Raw genomic sequence first — 20,732 nt, forward strand, 5'->3', positions numbered from 1 at the left:
CATTGTCTTCGAGCTGGGTGACTGGCCTCCTGAACCACACTCTCCTGATGTCCAGCATGGGGCTGCGCCCAGAACCCCTGGCTCTGGAAATCCATCTTCTTCCTTCTCAACCCAGACCCAAGACCCTGCACAGGCCCTACACCTGACCTTGGATGCAGGCACCAACCATGGGGCCCTAGACAGGAGACCCAGGTTGATGTGTCCAGAGGGGACCAGAAAGAGGGTGGGCAGGATCCCAGAGCTGATGCAACCGGCCCCAGCACTGACTTAATGAGATCCCCCCTCCCCCACCACCCAGAACAGAACTGGAACAATACAGAGCTCTTTAAAATACATGGTCTCAGGGTACCCATGGGGCTCAGTCCGTTGAGCGTCTGACTCTTGATCTGGGCTCAGGTCATGATCTCAGGGTCATGAGATAGAGCATATGATTCTCTCTCTCTCAGCAAGTAAACAAATTAAAATAAAAATATAATACAGGGTCTCATCCGATCCTACAAAGCGGGATAATTTACCTATAAGGGCTCAGGCTGCTGGAAATTGACAGGGTGTCTCTGCCCTGGGGAGTAGCCCCATCAGTGAACTTGACCTGCTGGACAAGCCCCCTCCTTAAGGCCCACAGGAGGCCGGGGCGCCGGACTGCATACCTTTCTTCCTGGCCAGGGTGATGATGTCCGCCGCACTTTTGCTCATCACCTTCGTGATGTACACTGGACAGTTGATGCGACCAGCGATGGTGATGGCCCGAAACACAGCCTCAGCCTCTAGCTGGGGACACAGCAATATGCGGGTCACGAGAGGGAGGGGCAGAGGTGAGCCCCCCAGCCCCTAGGGCTCTCCGTGAATCAGAGCCCTTCTGTTTTCCTTAATTAAATGTAGCCAGAGGCAAATCTACTGCTTCAAGGCAGAAAAGTAACAGATTTTTTAAAAGAAAGGAAAAAAGGAGTCCAAGTGTATTTGGTTCAAGGATTGGAAGGCAGAATTTTGTTCATCTGCTTGCTTGGAAGCATGCTGAGTGTTCTGTGAGGAGGGGACAGACCAGGCAGGATAAAGCCTCAAAAGGCCCATAAAATGGTCCGTTACTTATAAAACACCTGCCATAAGTGAACACACGTGTCTGACAGACATTCCCGTGTGTCCCTCTAGACCAGTGCCGCGCAAACAATAGGACCAGATATGTTTTGTACTGCTTTGTTTTTAATTTTCAGTCTGCTGATGCTCCAGACGTGGTCCCAATGCTTGAGACGGACACTGAGTCCCACGGTGCTATAAGGGGTGTGTCAACACGGTCTTCAGGTCTGTCCTGATCTCACCAGGGACGAGGAACACCGCTCATGGGCCATGGAGCTCACGTGCAGACCACTGTGCTAGATCAACTTAAAAAGTCTATCTACCATGTCTTGTGGCCCCAGTGCCCAGCGCAAGGCCAAGCCCATAGCAGACACACGCGCGTGCGCACGCGCACGTACACACACACACACACACACACACACACACACACATCCATGCTCAAGTCTTAGAACACAGTGGGCAATGTGCAGGAGAAGCTGTTCTATCGGTTCTAGGTCTCGAATATGCGGCTCCATTTTTCTATCACCAAATACACAAAGTCCTCAGCAAGGATCCTTCTATCCAGTTATGATACTGAACTGTTCATGGGCCTTGGTGTGGAGCTTCTGGGCTCAGGGATAAGCAGGGTCTTCCCCTAGCTTCCCCCATTTTCCCCCAGGCCCCACAGGAAGCCAGGTGTGCTGGGATGCTCCCGTCGGGGGAATGGGGATGGAGATGGGGGGCTCTGTTCGCTGTTCCAACTGGAACAGCATCAGGGCGGGCCTTCAGTGTTATCAGAGTCACACCCCAGGGGAGGCCCCATTACCTCCTCGGGTCTGCTCAGAGCATGGCCCTCGGGACCTGTGATGCCCATTTCCAAGATCCGCTTCTGTTCCTGCAAGACAGGAGCACTGAGTTAGCGATTGTAGAACATCAGCCGGGAGAGGCCAGTCCTCCAGGCCCCGTTAGCAGACAGGCAGCTGAGTCTTAGAGCTTATCCCAGCTCTGGGACAAGAGCACCTGTGTCTTAGAGCTTCTGCATGGAGTCAGTGAGGGAGCCAGCAAGACGGGGACCAGGGGTGCAGCCAAGCTCACTCCCTGGCAGGGGGCTCTCATCATTCCTCTTCCCAGTGTCGGCCATTCTAGCCAGCAAGCCTGTACTCCAGCTCGCCACAGAGCCTAGAAATGACTCCCTGTGGTAATGCCCTAGATTCAAACACATTTGCTTCAAGCTTTCCTTGCCAAAAAAAAAAAAAAAAATTAAAAAATTTCTCAAAAAAGAAAAAAAAAAGATGTTTTTTATATTGGCCAGATGTCAGCTGTGTTGCTAATTGTCACTTGCGTGGTTTCTGTAGCATTCTTGGGCACGTCCCCACCATGGGTCCCCAGCCTGATCAGCCATGGGAAAAAACAAAACAAAACGCCATAATTTCAACCGCATCTCAGGTTATTAAGCCTCAGCTTTATTGTAAGAATGTAAACCGGAAATGTCAAGATCTCATAGCCGGGTAGATTTCAGTAAACAATGGGATAATCTAAGCTACCAAAGACAGTGCTTACAGAGCATTTCTGTACACTATTTACACAATGACTTACGACATGGAGAGATCAGTGTGCCAGACTGTTTAACCGTCCCTTGCTATTTCTGCAGTGAAGAAGACAGGAAGCGAAGACAGGAGGAAGACAGAAGGACACAAGATGCTCTCATGGAGGAGAGCACAGATCACAGGAAGACTGGAACAGGATAGAAATGGTGATCTGAGCCCGTGCATTCTTTTCATTCCCCCTCTGCAACCCCACAGAAGGGGCAGGGAAGGTACCCAAAAGCCACGAGAATGCAGAGCAGACAATGAAGACAAACTCTGGGAACCTGGGAAGTAGAGGAGCAAAGGGTGACATTTATTGGAACTGAGAAAGCTAAATCCTATGTGGGCAGCATGGAAAGCTGAGACCACACCCCCCTCCTCGACGTCGAGCCCAGGTGCTGGGGGCGCCCGGCTGCACATCTCACTCGTGGGCGTGTGGGGCTTGTTTGCTCTAGAAAGAGGTTTAGCAGTTACGACCAAAGCTGAGTATACAGGTAGACGCTAACAGAAACGCGAACCCAGGTTTAACAAAGGGCCGAACAAGAGTGTTCATACCAGCTTGATACACAACAGTCCCCAAATTTGAAACTACCCCAGGATCCATCAGTGAGAGAATACATTAGGACCTATTCCTGCCCTGGTATTCTACAGTGATGAAAAAAAGAAAAAAATTTGTTGTTTTGTGGAAGACAGGGAGGAATCTCATAGATTGGAGCAAGAGAAGCCAGACATAAAAGAACACGTATCATATTGTTGCATTTCTATTAAGGGCAAAACTAGGCCAAACAGGTGTGTGTGGAGGGAGATCACTGAGAGGCCCCCAACAGGCCCACTTTCATAGTTCCATGCCCTGTGTAACCCCTAGGTTGCTGGACCTAGCACCTTGCTTCTAATGAACAGAACATGGACAAGAGAGATGTCCATGTCTCTGGCTGTCCCTGCTGAGATGACGTCACAAAGGACCGAGACCTCCACCTTGTTCACCCTCCCCCCTTGCTCTTCCATCTGCTCACTGGGAAGGAAGCCAGCACCCCTGCTGGAGTTGCCCTCAGGGCAAGGAACCAAGCCGGCCTTCGGGGAGGAGCCAGCCAAGAACAGAGGGCATCCGTCTGAGCTTGCAAAGAACTAAATTCCAAGAACAAGCACTTGACTGCGGCTAGACGTCTCGCCCCAGTGTGGCCTTGAGGCTGGCCATGGCCCTGCCTGACTCCTTCACTGCAGCCTGCAACAGAACCCACTGAGCCACACCTGGGCTCCCGGCCCGTGGGACGGGACCCGAGATAATAAACGGTTATTGCTTTCACATGCGAAGTTTCGGGACCCGCAGTGAGGCAGCCACAGAGAACTAATGTAGATGGTGGTGGCCTGAAGGAGGGTGTTACCATGAAAACACCTGAGGCTGTGGGGATGGCTCTGGGACCAGGCAGTGCAAGGGGGGCACGACTAGAGAAAGAGCGAAGTGGCCTGGAATGGACTGGACCGTCGGGAGAAAGATGGACCTTGAGCACCTTGGCAGGGAGAACTTGAAAGGGAATGAGGACATTATTGGAAGCTGAAGCCTGCATTGGAGTCTACTTTAAAAGAAAGAAAGAAAGAGAAAAAAAAAGGAACCAGGACGAGATTGTCTTGAAAATTCTCTGCTTCTCCGAAGAGCAAAAGATAGTACAATCAAGAAATGTCTTCTGGGGGCACCCAGGTGGCTCAGTTGGTTACAGACTCTGACTCTTGACCAGCTCAGGTCATGATCTCAGGGTCCTGGGACGACCTCAGGGTTGGACTTGGCGCCGAGCATAGAATTTGCTTGAGATTCTCTCTCTCCCTCTGCCCCTCCCCCCCATGCTCTCTCTCTCTCAAATAACTAAATCCTTTTTAAAAATCTAAAAGAAATGTCTTCTGAGCAAATGTAAAATCCAGGACATAAGCAGCAGACAATACTCCGGAGACAAAAGTGGGGTATGGCCCCACAATGTTGGTGAAGATCTGGAAAGATGGAGGCTGGGGACTTCGGGGTGAATTGGTCACCAAAAAAGCCCTTTAAGGAGACTGATGGTGCACCCCAGAGCCCCTCCAACAGGGCCTCTAGAGAGCTCAGGGTGTGAGAAAGGCAGGAGTAGGCTTATCAGGAAGAAACCCATGGGTGTCTTTTGTCTGATGGCATGAACCATGGAGGGAGTCACAGGAAGCCAACAAAGGCTGGGAGAGTCATTTTAGCAAAACCCAGGCAGCCTGGGCTGAATGGTATGAAAGGAAGCGGTTGTACCTCCCAGCTGTACCAGGCAGGGAGCAGGCTCTGTGGCAAGAATGCACTACCTTTCACAGAAGGATGGATGACGGGAAGTGGGGGGTGAACCAAGAGCCCAGAAGGGGAAGCCAAGAGTTATGCAGAACTACTCTCAGCCTCCGGGACCTAATCAAGGAACGGCCAGCAAGTGCACAACTGCATTTCAGAACAGTTACAGACCCGCTCCTGAAGCCTACTATTTTCCCTCTTGAAAAGGAATGCCCCCCCCCCCACCATTGTGTGCTGTAAGTTGAGTGTACATTGGGGGAGGCGGATCTTTGCCTCTTTGGCTCCAGGGACCTGAAGACTGTAGGAACTATCCCCAAAGAGCCTCATCTACCAATGGATCTGACTTAGACACTTCCAGACTTTGGTGCTGTAATGGGAATTTGGAGGACCCTGGACAGGGATGGATGTGTTCTGCATGTGAGCGGGATCCCAATCACTGGGGATCAGAGGACAGACTGGGAGATAGCCTCTGAGAGGGCCTCCAGTGATCCTCAATTCCTGGGGTCCACACCCTTGCGTAATCCCAACTAAGAAGCCAAGAGCTGATGTTCCCAGCGAGCATCAGAGCTCACACACTTAACGATCGTGGCAAAACCCACTGTGCTCAGAACTGCCGTATCATCCCGGTTCTGTACCCCCCATAATTGAGCAAGCTATGCACATCTGAGCCCCATTTCTCTACCTATAAAGTGGGGATATCTGTGTCATATCTGTGATGTAGTGGTGACCGTCACTATATATAAACTCCTTCATATCACGCCTCGTATTAACTACTTTTATCAGATGTATCCAAATGTTTTCCAGTATGCACGATCTTGCTTTGTGATGTCATGATCAACCCATGCCCCTGACCTCTTCCTCCTCTTCTCCATCTGGTCAACCAACGAGACCCGTGGACTGTGCTCCTTTCCTCTGCTCTATCTCCCGTCTTCATTTCTGCTGAGAATTGAAGGAGGAGAACCTAGCTGGTCACTTGCTTCTACTCTTCTCTTATCAAATTCTCCATCCTACAGCCAGAAGGGTCAAAATGCATTCATGTCTCTCCCCATCCAAAATTTTGCATGGCTACGGCCTACTGTGTGTTGGACACCGGACTTCACGTACATAATATCATTTAATCCTCGTGAGGCAGGTGCCTGTGGTCAACGGGCTCGGTGGTGGCAGGGAACCCGCCATTACACTCCTCCCAAGTCCTACAAGATGATGAGCAATGCTAGCTCCCATGCACCTCACCTCTGGCATGCCCCAAGTTTGCAGAGCCCCTCCAGCCGATCCTTACTTGTTCCTCATGCAAGGCCGTGAGGCTCACAGGGCAGATCTGCCATCCCCACTATGCAGAGAGCCCTCTGCAGACAGTGAGTGCGTCACCCGTACCTGGAGCGTCTGAGCCACCATCCAGCTCTCGGCCTGACCCTTCACTGCCTAGCCACCTTGCTCACCAACGTCTCCACCCCTCTGATCATACCATGACAGCGCTGGGATGCGGACGGGAGCGGCAACCGTGGACAGCCACACCACTCACCTGAGCTATCAAGTCTCCATTTTCTGCGTGGACCAGGATCACAGCGCCCAGTCCCTTCAGGAAGGTGAAGGCTTCATAGAGCTGAGGGAGAAGCAACCAGGCGGGGGAGAGGAGGAGGGGAGATAAAAATGTCAGAACCCGAGCATTTGCAAAGAGGGCTCTTCTGCTCACGGAGTCACCCTCCCGCCCCTGCGGAGGCAATGCAGCCGCTCTGTTCATAGCCATGGAATGTGTTGCTCAACAAGTTAAGCCTTGGAAAGGGTTTCCCCTTGACCTGACACCCTCCGGATCCCAGAGCAGCAGGCTGGGGGAAGGGCAGAACTGAGCGAAGCCATAGCACCACAGGAAATGCCCTCGGTCCCAGTGCCTATGGTGCCTCCTTGCCTTCGATGTGGCTCCGTCCCACTCAGGTGGCCGCAGCTGCTGCTGGAGACAGCCATGCTTAGACCCTGGTTTCAGGTCTATGGAACTTGTGGACCTAGGCGTGCTCAGCCTGGGCTGTGGGCCAAGTTCTACAACAACTCAGGTAACAGGTAACACACACCCTGCCAGGCATCCGCTTACTTGGCCAGCAGAGGCCCTGCACCATCCCCCGCCCTGCTCCAACCTGCAGGGGATCTGCACTCAGACACGTGCCCACCATGAGGACCAGAGCTGCCACATTCCTTCCGCAGGGCCTCTCGAATTTTAACTTTGTTCTGCATGCACACAAGACAGCACCCCACCCTGGGATATGTGCATCTAGATGCAGATGGCAGGTGGGCCAGGAGGGGTGGGTACTTGGGGGCAGGAAGCACCTTCCAGGGCCCCTATGGCTGAACTCCATCTGCCCTTGGAGCTTTGGTGGTTAGAATGAAACACGTTATGCCAGACAGACACACACTACTTTTTCATGAAACTGAACTGATTTTAGTCTTTCAATGACACATCAAAGTCCTCCAGGGAGCCTTGGGGTAAGTTATTCTCTGTAACTCCAAGCGTTTATTTTGAAAGGTGAGAACTGGATGCGTCCTGCTTCCTGTCCAACTGCACGGTCATGAGGAGTCATAGCTTCTCAGCGCCCCTGTGTGTGCCAGGCACTGTCCTAGAGTCATGTATTCAGAAACTCATTCAATCCCCTGATGACCTCTAGGAGGCAGGGAGTCTTACGACTCTAAAGCACAAAGAAGTTGGGAAAGCTGCATCGGGATGCACAGCAAGGCCAGGGCTGCAGCCCCAAACTCTGGCCACAGGATCTATGCCCTTTGCCACCACACTGCCCCACTGTTTTAACCAGAGGTCAGGGCAATGCTCATACGACAAGCCCGGAGTCCCAGTGGTGTAAGAAGGCTAGGTGCCCAGGAGACAATGACCTCAACACCCTGCATGCACCACGAGAGCACCACCCCCTGGAGCTCCTCTCCCAGACATGACAGTGTGGGAAGCCAGCCCTCCCAGAGATGGCCACAATGCACAGGTGAGAAAATTAAGGGAGGGAGGGAGGAACCTCAGTCTCGACTGGCTGGAGAGAGAGAGCCAGGGCTCCCGTCTGGGTCAGAGCTAATGACATGGTGCCCGAGCTTACTAGATCTCCAGAATGAACTGCTGAACTTTTAGAAAAGTACATTTTCCTGAGCCCTGCCCTGAACATCTGTGATGGGATCTAAGACCTGTCTTTTTTTTTTTTTTTTAAGATTTAATTTATTTATTTGAGACAGTGAGTGAGAGGGGAAGGGAGAGGGAATCTCAAATCCGCACTGAACACAGAGCCCCATACGGGGCTCGTTCCCACAGCCACGAGATCATGACCTGAGCTAAAACCAAGAGTTGGAGTCTTAACCAACTGAGCCACCCAGGGGCCCTACGAGTCTGTCTTTTTCTAAGTAAGTTTTTTAGATGACGCTAAGGATGAGGTGGATTTGGGAACCACCATGCAAAGGGATCCCCCTCTCGACCCCACAAGGACGCAGGCCCAGCGGGGGGAGGGGAACCAACACAAGTCATATAGCAAGGTCATGTCAGAACCCAGACCTGCACCCAGACCTCTCGCCTGCCCATTCTGACAGCCCCCTTGCCCATCAGCGTGGCCTCTTTCTCCCAGGAGCGGGTGTGCAGGCGGACCCACCTGGCTATCAGACATTTGGTAGAGATCCTTATACGCCATGTAGACTTGGAAGGAATTGACACCTGTTCCAAGATAAAAAAAAGGAAACAGAAGAGTGCATTTAAGAAAAAAGAAACGTTCCTTTCTGGTAAATCCAGAAAGTTGCCAGTGGTAACTGCGAGGACAGAATGGTGTCACCGGGCCTCACAGAGGGAGCACCGAACCCAGCCTGGGCGTGCGGGTGAGGGCGGTCAAAGGAGGCTTCCAGGGGAGGCACACGGCTGAATCGGTAAGAGAGGAAGGGGAGGAGGGGGAAGAGACAAAGGGAGAGGCAGAGGGAGGAGAACTATTGGGACAGAGAGGCTGGTGTTCATGGGTGTGAACAGTAAGGGGGTTGAAAAGACATAGAATGTGAAGGTACTAGAAGCGTCCTACGGCTTGATGCTCTGTTATGGTAAAGTACATACAACAACATTCACCATCACAGCCATTTTCAAGTGCACAATTCTGTGGTATTCACTACATTCAAAATACTGTGCAAGCATCACCACTACCTGCCAAGGCATGTGTTTTTAAAGCAAGGTGTGACACGATTAGACTTTCTCATCTCAGAAAGACTGTCCTGGAAGCAGTGTTGAGGGTGGGTCCGCAGAGCAGCAGAGGGACATGAAGCTAGGAAGAGGATGCTGAAGGTCCAGGGGACAGGTGTTGCCGAGGCTGTGAGCCAGGGTGGGAGCTGCAGGGGTTGGGGTGGGGGATTCTAGAAGGTTGAAATGACAAGACTTCATGTGCTGTGTGGACAGGCCAGCAGGGAGCAGGGGACGTGGGAGACTCCTCCCTAACACACCTGGCAGGTGCATGAGGACAGGGACAACATCTTCTGTACTACGTCAGTTGGCACACACGTAATATGTGCTGTGCATTTAATGTTCGTCATGGAATCCAGAAATGTCTGGGTAAGAATATGCATTCAGGGCAAAAGTATTAAATGGGATTGAGAATTCTTTTATACTAAAATAATGGTGAAGGCAAACCAAAGATCTTTTCTTGTGCAGAGAGCCACGGCAACAACAATTCCCTGTCCAAATCATTAAAAAAAAAAAATTTAAGGAAAAAAATTAGATACAGAAATTAACATTAAAATATCAGTTTCTAGTTAATCAAGTAGACTTAAATAGAAGTCATAGACAACTAATTGATACTGTATTCCTTATAAAGATCATCTTTTTTAAAATCTGAAAGAAAAACTCAGTATGTGCAGAGACACAGATCAATGCTCAGTGAGTAAACAGATAAAACTAAAACTAAAGTGAGACATAAGCTCCTGGCTTCATAGCTTTGACTGCGTCATTATTTCCTTAAGGCGAAGGGAAGTAAATATTAACCTAGTTAGCTTCCACGATAAGAATTTTTTTTGCATGATAAGAAATCTAAGAAAAAAAAAAAGAAAATGAAAAATTCCCCAGAAATTAGAAATAAATGACACAAATAAAAGCAGAAATAATGCACTAGCAAACATAGTAAATTTAATGAGCACATCCTAAAACTTCATCGTGCACGTGAGTGGACAGGGTCAAGTCATCTCACATTGAAAGCTGTCTCAAAAAATCACGACAGATTTGAATTGTTATCAGTGGAAACCTCCTGTAAACTCTTAAAACCTCAAAGCAAAAAGCAAACAGCCAACACCATAAATTTATCTATATCCGCAACAAATTTAACAGAGGTTTTAAAAAAGACCCTCTTATTTAGAAAACAACAGTGGTGACTTTTGGGGGGAGGAGGGTGTCGTGACTGACATGGGGCCCCAGGAGATTCCACTGGGCGGCATCTGGCAAAGTCCTATTTCTTGCCCGAGCAGCGTAGCCTCATCATAATTCATAAAGCCACATTTTTTTTAATCTGCGTGGTTTTTCTGTTTCTGCTTTATGTTAAAAGCAAAATAAAAGTGAAGAAGCCAAAAACCCCAAAGGTAAAAAGTACTTTGAGACAATTTAAGAAAAAAAAAAAGCAGCTAATAAAGATAAAGAGATTTGGTCTTATTTGTAATTAAAGTAATTCAAAATAAAACCTCAGTACTATACCACAGTTCAAAATATGTTGCCCAGTGCTACTGAATGGGAGTCAAAATGAGTCCTTCCTTCATACCAATTTGCACCTGCTTAAAAAACCAATTGAGCAATGCATATCAGGAGTAGTGAATGTTCCCGTGTATTTGGCCTGATCACTCCACTCCTAGCAACAGGGCCTTGGAAACTCGGTGAGCCCCGGAATTCCCCCAAACCTCCCAAATTCACACATGCCATCATCCTAGCTTTTCTCCAAGGATGTAGCATGGAATACTAGTTCTCAAAGACAATGTTGGGAGCTTACTCAATGTGAACCCATTCATGATACCTGCCAGTTCTCAGAAACCCCTCCTACTGGATCTACCCTGTAACCTTGGAAGCAGCCCTGTCCATACCACATGACCCCAGACCAGAGATACTAGGGCAGGGCTGGGCACCCGGCAGATGGGTATAGAAGCAGAGAACACGGGTCAAGGGTGAGAGGAGAGCAGAGCGGGCTCAAAGAGGAAAGCACAGGGTAAGACTCCCTGGTGAGGGATCCTTGAATACACATCATTATCACTGAGGCAAATCTGTTTCATTAAACGTAAGCCAAGCTCTGGGGAGATTCTATTGTTTGCACTCAAAGCCGGGGAGGCTGATCTCTAGACTGGTGAAGAAGAATGGATTCATCTACAGTAATCCGGTTTCTCTACTGCAGGGCTTCTCACAGATTTTCACATGATCACATGCATTAAGAATAGTCGAGAACAGAATAGAGAGAGAGCATTTCCCAAACGTACTGGACCCCAGCAGCCCTTTTCCATGGAATATTTATTTTTGCGCTCATCAAATATTTACTGAGTGTTTCCTATGCGTGAGCACTGTTGGGTTGGTTGGCTCCCGGAGTGCAGGAGGAACAATAGAAAGGATAGAAATGACCACCACTAGGTCTCGAAGCCCTCTTCCAGCCTACCCCACCTCCTTAACCCTTGACTCTCCCACCAAAAGGATGTATGCCCAGGTCAAGTCTCCATAGGTAACCCGATACCTATGCAGAAGACAGATAAAAGACACCCCCGCCAACTCCCTCCCAGCAGGACTTCCCCCACTCTGCTTTCCAGAGTTGTGGAACCTCACTGGAGGGTGCCCACCTCCTCGGAGGGTGCCCACCTCCTCCCGGTGCAACTTTCTTGGCTCCCCTTCTCCTGAGTCCTGAAACTTGACCGGAGAGTGCCTTTAAAAAACCTTGCCTTGCACCCACTTCGCCTGGTGTTGTATTTATCTCATCTATAAAACCTTACAAGCACCATTCTAGAAATGAGACATAGAGCTGTGAACAAGGAAGGAAGGATGCCTGTCTACCTTGTACTGGGAACAAGCCATAGGCAGATAAGTAAGCAAAGTAATTCCCTGCAGCGATGGGAGCCAGGAAGAAATTAAACTGGCTGGTAAATTTTTTTAAAGTTTCAAAAAAGCTTCCCGGTGACTCTTTCTCTCCCAAGAGGCCAAGTCTGTTTCCCTACTCCTGGAATGCGGGCTGGTCTGGAGACCTGCACTGACCCAAGTCATGGGGCCGAAGTAGTGCCATGCTGGCTCCAAGCCATGCCTCAGGGCTTCACGCTCACCTTGGAGACCCACATGAAGGGGCTCAGGAGAGCCGGCTGGAGGACAGGCCATGGAGATGTACGTTGGTTTATCCATTCACCCATCGATGGACATTTGAGTTGTTTCCACTTTTGCCTCTTGTGCCTAATGCTGCTATGAACACAGGTATACAAATATCTCTAAATCCCTGCTTTCAAGTCTACTGGATAAATACCCAGAAGCAGAGTTCCTAGATCATAGGGTACTTCTACGTTTAATTTTCTGAGGCCCCTGCATGCCGTTTCCCAGAGTAGCTGCACTAGTGTGGATTCCCACCGATGGTACCCCAGGGGTCCCATCTCCCCATATCCTCTCAACACTTGGTACTTTCAGTTTTGTTTTGTTTTTTATAACAGCCCTTCTAAGTGGTCTCTCATTGTGGTTTTAGCAGTGGCTATTTTCAGCCCCTGGGTTTTGGAGTGGTTTGTTATAAAACAAAGGCTAACTGATACAGAAATCTTTGCCTAGAGGTCAAGCGCCGCAGTGGCCAAAATCTAACACATGTGTCATTGATCTTGGGACTGGGTAGTAGATGGAGGTCAGAACAGTCCTGAGGAGACTGAAGGCCACAAGCTGAGAAAAATAGCCAACACACTGTTAGTGGAGGGTGGGAAAGGGGCCACACGTACCAGGCAGCAGCAACACAAGAGGAAAAAATTACCACTTGTGATGACGTACCCAGAGAATTTGCAAATCTGCCTGAAATGACTTCCGTGAAGAATGTTAAGGGTCTAATCAGAGTATGATGAAACCCTAGAAGACGGGCATCCAATGGGACCGGAGAGACAAGGAAGAGTTCAGTTTGCAAGTGGAACTGAGTGGACACACAAGACTGCTTCTCATCTCTACTCTTGCCAACACACAAATAGTTCTCAAAGGAAAAAAGGACCTCAGGGTAAAGATTACATTAAGGGTATGCTTGGAACTCTTTGTTAAGACCTCCTAAAAACCCGAGGTAGTGTCCAGTGAACTTCCTTGGGCAGACAAAAGGACTTCCAAGAATCTTGAAGGCATCACCACACGTCACCACTGACAGTCATCTAAGGTAGAGAGAAGCTTGTCTCAGAAAAAGATTTGTCTGGTGGAGTGAACTATAATGCGATCCATTGAAAACCCACAATGTTTTTAAGAAAACTGTACCCTCTTTGACCAAAAGAGACTGAGCCTGTTCAAAATGAAAAGGACCCCTGGCCACCAGCTTTCTGTGGGTAGGAAAAAGGCAGAGAAGGGTACTTTGCTGCAAACATGGGTCATTTTTATGGAAACTATGTCTCCAACAGTCAAGCCAAGAATCCCCAGGCTAGTGCCTGAGCTATGCAAACAATGATCTAGGGCCAGGGACAGGAAGCTTTTCTTCAAAGGGCCAGAGAGTAAATCTTGTAGATTTTGTGGGTCATATGTAGTCTCTGTCACATATTCTTTGTTTTCTGGTAATTGCTTTTACTTTGTTTTGATTGTTTTGTTTTGAAAAACCCTTAAGAATGTAAAAACACTCTTGGTTGATGAGCTGCATAAGAAACAGGCCACGGGCCATATTTGGCCCACAGACTGGTGTTTGCCAAACCCTTAACTTGGGAACTACTCCCAAGGAATATTCTCTACCCTCCAAGGTCAGCCCGGCAATATGTGTCCAGCTGGATTCCAGAATTTCGATGGGGTTATGACCATGCATCATTTGCTTTCTCTCTTTTCAAATGGGAGTGTTTGTTGTGGTGGTCCTGTCCATGTCCTACCATTATATGTGGGGTGCCTAGGGTGGGAAGGCACATAGCTTATGTCTTAAGTTCATAAGTCTTTGGATCAAGAGAAGCAATGCCCAAGAAACCTCATCCACATCTTCCATAGATGTTCATCACGAGATCCTAGACTCTGAACCTGAGGCCATAACCGAATGGAAATTTGTGGAGGTGAGAGTATGTTGAATGAAAGAGAACTATACTAACTGTGGCCAGATAGGACACTATTGAGATTAAAATGGCCACAAATTCTTCCAGGTTCCTCCCTTCAGAGGTGAAATCTTTTTCCCCCGTCCCTTGAACCTGCGATATTGTGACATGACTTGACCAACAGGCCACAATTGAAATGAGGATGTGTGTGTACTAAGTTTAATCTTCAAGAGGAAGCTTTCAGCTTCCATGTTCATCTATTGGAGCACTACCACCAAGACAAGTGGTTGTAGAGGGCCCATTAGAGGACACAAGATCATGTGGGGAGCATCTCCCCAGCCATCCCAGCTGAGGCCCAAATGTCTGAGTGTGTGAGCCCAGGCAAGATCAGGAGAGAAACCCATCTGCAGCTGTAGTTCCCAACCTACAGAGTCATGAGGTGATTAATGATTATTATTTTAAGTCCTGAGTTTTGAATGGTTTGTTACACAGCAAAAGCTGGCTGATACACAGGGCAATGCAATAGACTATGGAAGTTCCCACAGAAAGATCCAGAGGGTTCATACCAATGGTGTAATGACACCATTGTCTTTGTGTTGCTGTTCTTAGAACACACCCAAGTAACACAGGCTAAACACTTGACCCAAGTGACACAGCCCAGCAATGTGAGTTCCTCTCCTCTTTGCCTGGCTTTTTTTTTTTCTCTCTCTCTTCTTTTCAATAATTTCTAAATTAAGTTTCTATTTGAAACTGAAATGCTGCCACCATCCAACAAAACCAATAAGTACTATTAATAGTGGCTGGGGTCTATGGCTCAGAAAACACAGGCAGGACTCCCCTGTCGGGGGTTTATAAAAAATCCGATCCCATAGGCATTCTCCCCTGCCAAGGCCACACAGCATGCTGGCACAACCATTTTCTAGAATAACTTCCTCTTGTATTTTGAGATTTCTAAAATAAGCCATAAAGTGCTTGATCTAAAGATGGATTCGAGCGCTGAGCGATGGCTTTCATATCCCACAGGCTGAGCTTGTCTTTGGGAGACGCGCTGTCCACCTGTTCTTTCGGCAGCCTGAATGCAGCGTAAAGAGCACCTGGCAAGGAGGTCAGGGGCTGGGGAGTAGTGCTGAGGAGTCATAACCTGTACTCTGGCTAAGGGCTCCCAGCAAAGAGACCATCCAAGGAGGCTAAATCCAGCCTGAGCCCCAGCTGCCAAGCCCATGCCCTGGGAGAAGGGCATGTTCTTCCGATGGAGCACCCCAAGAGGGTGCCTTTTTGCAATTCTCACAAAGACACCAAAAGCGCTAGCAGCAGTTCTATCAGAGAAAGCTGAGTCCAAGTGCTAGCTGCTGTGTGACACTGGGGAAGGGACTAGATCTCTCTGAGCTTCAGTTTCCACTTCTGAAACAGGTGGACTGAACTATATGAGCTCTACATTGATTTCCTGTCCTGAAAATATCCTGCCCTTGATCGTACAGTCCAATGATGATGGCCATCAAGATTCCTGGGCAGGCCCTCTGACTCAGAAGGGGGTGTGCTAAAAATGCCCTAGGAAAGGAGACCAGGCATGTTCCTCCCTCCCTCGCTTTCTTCCCTAACTCGGTCATTCATGCACTAAGTATTTACCGAGAATTTACTCTATGCCAGACGTGTGCTAAACACTTGGGGTAGAGAATTCAGTAAGACATCTTTCAGGAACTCAGCTCCCCATTATTTATTGAACCACTCCCATGTGCAAGCATCTGAGGGAAAGCCCTTGAAAGCCACATGAGCAGCTTGGCACTGAGCCTGGGGACACTGGGGAAGCCACTCCAGGTGTTCACACTAATTGCTTTTTTAAATCCCACATCGATGGCTGGAATGCACCAGCAGGATAACACTGGAGGCAAAGCCCAGGGATGAGGCTGAGGGGGAATCTGGACAAGACACAGTGAGCCCCACATCTGGGAAGGGACTTCGGGGGAGACCCAGAGTCCAAGTTGAACTGCTGTAAATGCAAAGGCATGGATCCACTGATGGATGGGGGAGGGAGAGAGACGGAATGGCTGGACAGGGGTGCCCCCCATGTAGATGGGGACCCAGAGTGACAGATAGCAGAGTTCACAGGAAGAGGTAATGGGTTTGGGAGAAACTGGTAATAAGTCTGAGTCCCCTGGGGGCATCCTGGGAGCCGTATCACACACGAGTTGGGATTGGGATCACAGGCGGATGGATAGTGAGGACACTATAGAAGCTGAGGGCCCCACAGAAAGGTGACCCTGGACTGGAGCCCTGAGGTCACCACCATTCACGGAGCACTTTGGGAAGGAGAAAGACCAGGTGGGGCTGGGTGGGGCTTGTACGATCCCACATGTGTTTTGATGAAGCTGCAAGTGCACAAAGGAGGGGAAGGGGCTTGAGCCAAGGCTCAGGACAGTGCTACTTGCCTTGGGGTAAGAAGGAATCCATGCACTTAGGAGCACTGACAACAATATCCTTTGTAACCCATCCCCCCAACCTTGGTCACAGGACGGAAAGAGCAAGAACAAGTGCCCTGGACAGGGGCCAGCCTCTACTGGGGACCCTCAAATTTCTTACCTTGTTTCCCCTCCAGACCCTTGGGTCCTAGCAACCCCTACAGCCTGTCGGTGCTAACCCTCGGGGCCTCAGAGGAGGGCACTTTGCTGGCCCACCCATCCTAGAGCCGAGGGTTCGCGCCCTGGGATCTCCTTCAGGGGATGTGAAGGGGAGCCTGAGACCCAGCCTCGGGTCTGGGGGTCACAGAAGGTTGATGTTCCTTTGGGTCTTTCCTAAAACCCTGACACAGGGGCGCACACAGTCCCTGAGCCAGCGATCCTGACCCTGCTTTGTAACAGAACACCTGAGCTTTGCAAACACATCCCTCTGGGACTTTGGGCTCAACAGGCCTGGAGCCTGGCTCTGGCAGGTTCTTAAGAGCTCAGGAGGAGAACCCATGATCTGCTCTGAGTGCCTCCTGCTACCAGTGAGACAAGTGAGTGGGACACCACTGCAGGCCAGGAATAGAGAAGAGAAAAACCCACCTCTCCCTGCGCAGTCTCGGTCCAGAGGCCAGATGAAGACAGCAAGAGCCCTGAGCCCCACAGCTCTGCTGGAGAAGCCCCCTCTGGGGCCGTGGGAGTTCGGAGGGGGAGTTCGTGGGAGTTGAACCTGCCTGGAGTGCTGAGCAAGCACGGAAGGCTTCTAGGAGATGTGGTAATTTGAGCCCATCCCTGAGGATGGCCTCTACTGTCAGACACTGGTTTGGGGCCTCCCTGCATGTCTCAGATGCACCACAATGAAACGGCGGCCCAGGGGCCACCGAACAACGAACGAGGAGGAAGCTCCCGCAGGAGAGGGGCTAAATGTGGAGGATCCTGCCTGCCTAAGGGAGCACATTGCCTTGAGTTCCTGGGACGGGGGAGCTGGGGAGCAGGTGCGGGGCCCCTGAGACAACATGAAGTTTCCAAAGCTCTTCTATTGAGGTCCCCACACCTGTGGGTGGCCGCACAGACACCAGCCCTTGTCCAGGCAGTCTGATGCTCTGACAGAGACCATCCAGTGTCGGCACAGCCCCTGGCCCTGGCTGCCTTCTTCTTCCTGCATCACCAAGGCAGGCCAGAGTGGGACCCCTCTTCACAGAGGGCACCCCTTTCCTCTGTCCCCATGGCGTGTATCAAGACACATGCAGGCAGCAAGCCCTGCTTGAGGTCCCCTATGCCTGGGTTCAGCTGGACTCAGTAGCTCAACTGCCGTGGTACCTAAGAAAAGCCACCCCCCAACCTCCCTCTGGGGTTGCTATGACAACAAAGACCTAGCATCAGGATGAAGAATTAACAATGAGCTCAGACAGTGGGGTTTGCACTTGGTACCAGAGCCCAAGTGCTTTGGATGTGCTGTCGCTGAACAACCCCAGAGGGATCAGCTTGGGGACTTGCCCGGCAGCACCTGGCCAGGACGCCGAAGAGCAGGCTTGAACCCAGGCAGCCCGACTGCTGGGATCATCCCACACCCTGCTGCTGGGAGAGCTGCAGGCAGATGACCCTCAGCAGTCAGCCCTGTGTGAATCACCCTCCCTGCACAGAGCAGCCTCGCTCAAGGTCATGCCCCCTCCCAGAGGGCCTCACCCAGTGCCTGGCTGGTGAGGAGCTATGAAGTCCACACCCCCTTAGCTTCCCTGGGATCCAGTGGCAGGGTGTCCAGGTCTCAGAGCTCCCTGCGGCTGATCTTGTTCTCTGGGCTCTGCTCCCAGAGGCTGATCCTGTGATCATGCTGGGGGGTGGAGGCAAAATAACCCCCCCCAAAGATGTCCCCACCCTAATCCTCAGAACCTATGAATATGTTCCTCCCACAACAAAGGGAATCTGCAGATGGCATTAAATGAAGAAGACTGAGATAAAAGATCATCCTGTATTACCTGAGAGGGCCTAGTGAGATCACCAGGGTCCTTTTGAAGGAAAAGCAGGGGAGAAGTCAGAGTCAATCTGTGTGTGGGGGGGGGGACAGGGCGGGGGGCGGTGGTGTCTGGAAGGTTAGTGTCACCAGCCAGCATGCAGGCAGCCTGGTGGGGCCGGAAAAGGCAAGGAAGGGCTCCCTCCAGGGCCCCCCAGCACCTTGACCTCAGCCCTAAAGCCCACTTCAGACGCCCCATCTCCAGAACTGCCATTTGGGTTATTTTAAACCACAAATGGGGGAAGGGGGCTTGTTACAGTAGCAAAAAGGAAACCAATCCACACTCATTTCTTGCACCCCAGTCTCCACCTCAGGTTTTGCTTTAGTGAGCCCTGACCACACAATTTTTTAAAATTTTCCAATAGGAAGGAGATCAACCCAGTATCTCCATAAAACTAAACACTCTGGGGGTCTTATGATGGAATGATGATAAAAGTAATAACTAAAAGTACAGAATCCTTACCAGGAGCCAATGGTGTTCTGAGCACTTTATACCCTCTCATTTGAGGTTCCAACCTCTATTTTCCAGCTGGGGAAACTGAGGCACAGAGAGGTTGAGTGATTGCCCCAAGGTCACACAATTGCTAAGTGGAGAGGCCTGGTGAGCCATGATGTTTTATTGCGTGGAAAAAAAAAAAAAAGCATCATGCAAGGTAAGGTACAATACAGGTCTGCTCACATGAGAATTATGTGTGTTTGAGTGTGGACACACTTACACAAATAGGAAAGATGCTTGGAAAGACAAATTCTTAATTATCACTTTCTATGTTAGACACTTCCATATTGTTTCTGAATAAACAGGCACTAATTCTGAAACTTAAATCAATAGAAAACATTCTACGATATTAGTCAGACACCTAAAACCATGAATGCACCTAAAAACTTCTCCAAGTCACTTCCTTGCAAGAATTCTCTGTCCTCTTCTAAGACAATGAAATACATAGGACCGCACAAAATGCCCCTCGCCCACAGAGCTGTGGGACCCTCCTGAGACAGTTTTGCGATGCTGGTGTTCTACCTGACTCTTCACACCCCCATACACAGCCAAGCTGCTAAAACCGATGTGATGAAGCCCATAGGGTAAGTGGGAAACTGCTCAGGATTTAACGTTAGGTGAGAAAAATGAGATACAAAATTGTAAATTATGGATCATGATTGGATTGTGATTGGATTATGATTCTGTACAAAACAAGAGTGTGATTCACAGCAACTGCAATGGAGTGCCTTCTTGATATGCAGAACTCAGACATACAAAACCCAAACTCATGGGGGGACAAAGAATATAACCAGACATTCATAGAAAGGGATGCAAATTATTTATCATAATTAATGATAAAAGAACAGTGGACAGTGGTAGACTGAATTTGACTTATCAGATTTGCATGGATTTTGTAGAAGAAATACAACCCAATGGCACAAGCATGCAAAGAGCTAGAGACACGGGGATTGTGGGCATGCAAGGTGCATCTTTCAGGAAAGTAATTTGGCTGTAAGTGTCACGAGCCTTGAAAAATGTTAAAACGTCGATCTTGTAATTCCATCTCTGGAAATCTAAGGAAACAATTAGAAATGCAAACAGACGTTTATATACAAAGATGTTCACCATAACACTACCTAGAGTAGAGCAAACAGAAAACCTAAGTGCCCAATAAAAAGAAAATAACTAAACAAGTTAACCATTACACTGTACATTACAAGCCCTGAAAAGTTATTAATGAAAAGTAATGATTAGTCATAAAATGTTAAGTGAAAATAGAAGGATTCCACCTAACTGCCATCGTATAACTATATAAGGAGAAAATCATCCAAATCGACAGAGCAATAATCCTTAACATGAATGTAAGCAGTGACTGGGGTAAGCTCAAGAAGAAAAAAGACTTTTTCCTTCTCTTGATGTTCTGACTTTTTTTGCAATGGGGCAAATATACTTTTATAATGAGAAAATAAAGCATATGTTATCTTAAAAATGGAAAACACCCTTGCGTTCTCTTTGGAGCATTTCCTTCATGCGAAGCAGCCTCTTCCGAGAGCATCCAGAACTGCCCCTCTCCAGACTGACCATTCCCGCCATAGTTCATTTTTTCCCTACTCTTTGCTTTGTGTATCTTCAGTTCAATTCACCTCAACACAATGCACACTGTAGTGTCTACACTGTGCTGGGACACGTGGTG

General features: G+C 49.2%; 1 protein-coding gene across 2 annotated transcripts in view; it reads right to left on the minus strand.

Annotated features, from left to right (window-relative positions):
* The window catches only part of CRMP1 (collapsin response mediator protein 1), a 71,564-nt gene that overhangs the window by 16,458 nt on the left and 34,374 nt on the right, over positions 1 to 20,732 (minus strand). For both annotated transcript variants that reach the window (XM_082728448.1, XM_082728449.1), the window contains exons 5-8: positions 8,553 to 8,614; positions 6,449 to 6,529; positions 1,877 to 1,945; positions 648 to 768 (exon numbers count right to left, since the gene is read on the minus strand). In XM_082728448.1, the coding sequence (XP_082584574.1) occupies positions 648 to 768; positions 1,877 to 1,945; positions 6,449 to 6,529; positions 8,553 to 8,614 (333 nt within the window). The remainder of the gene's footprint in view (positions 1 to 647; positions 769 to 1,876; positions 1,946 to 6,448; positions 6,530 to 8,552; positions 8,615 to 20,732) is intronic.

This window comes from Mustela nivalis (genome assembly GCF_964662115.1).
Source record: "Mustela nivalis genome assembly, chromosome: 4".
Classification (NCBI taxonomy): domain Eukaryota; kingdom Metazoa; phylum Chordata; class Mammalia; order Carnivora; family Mustelidae; genus Mustela; species Mustela nivalis.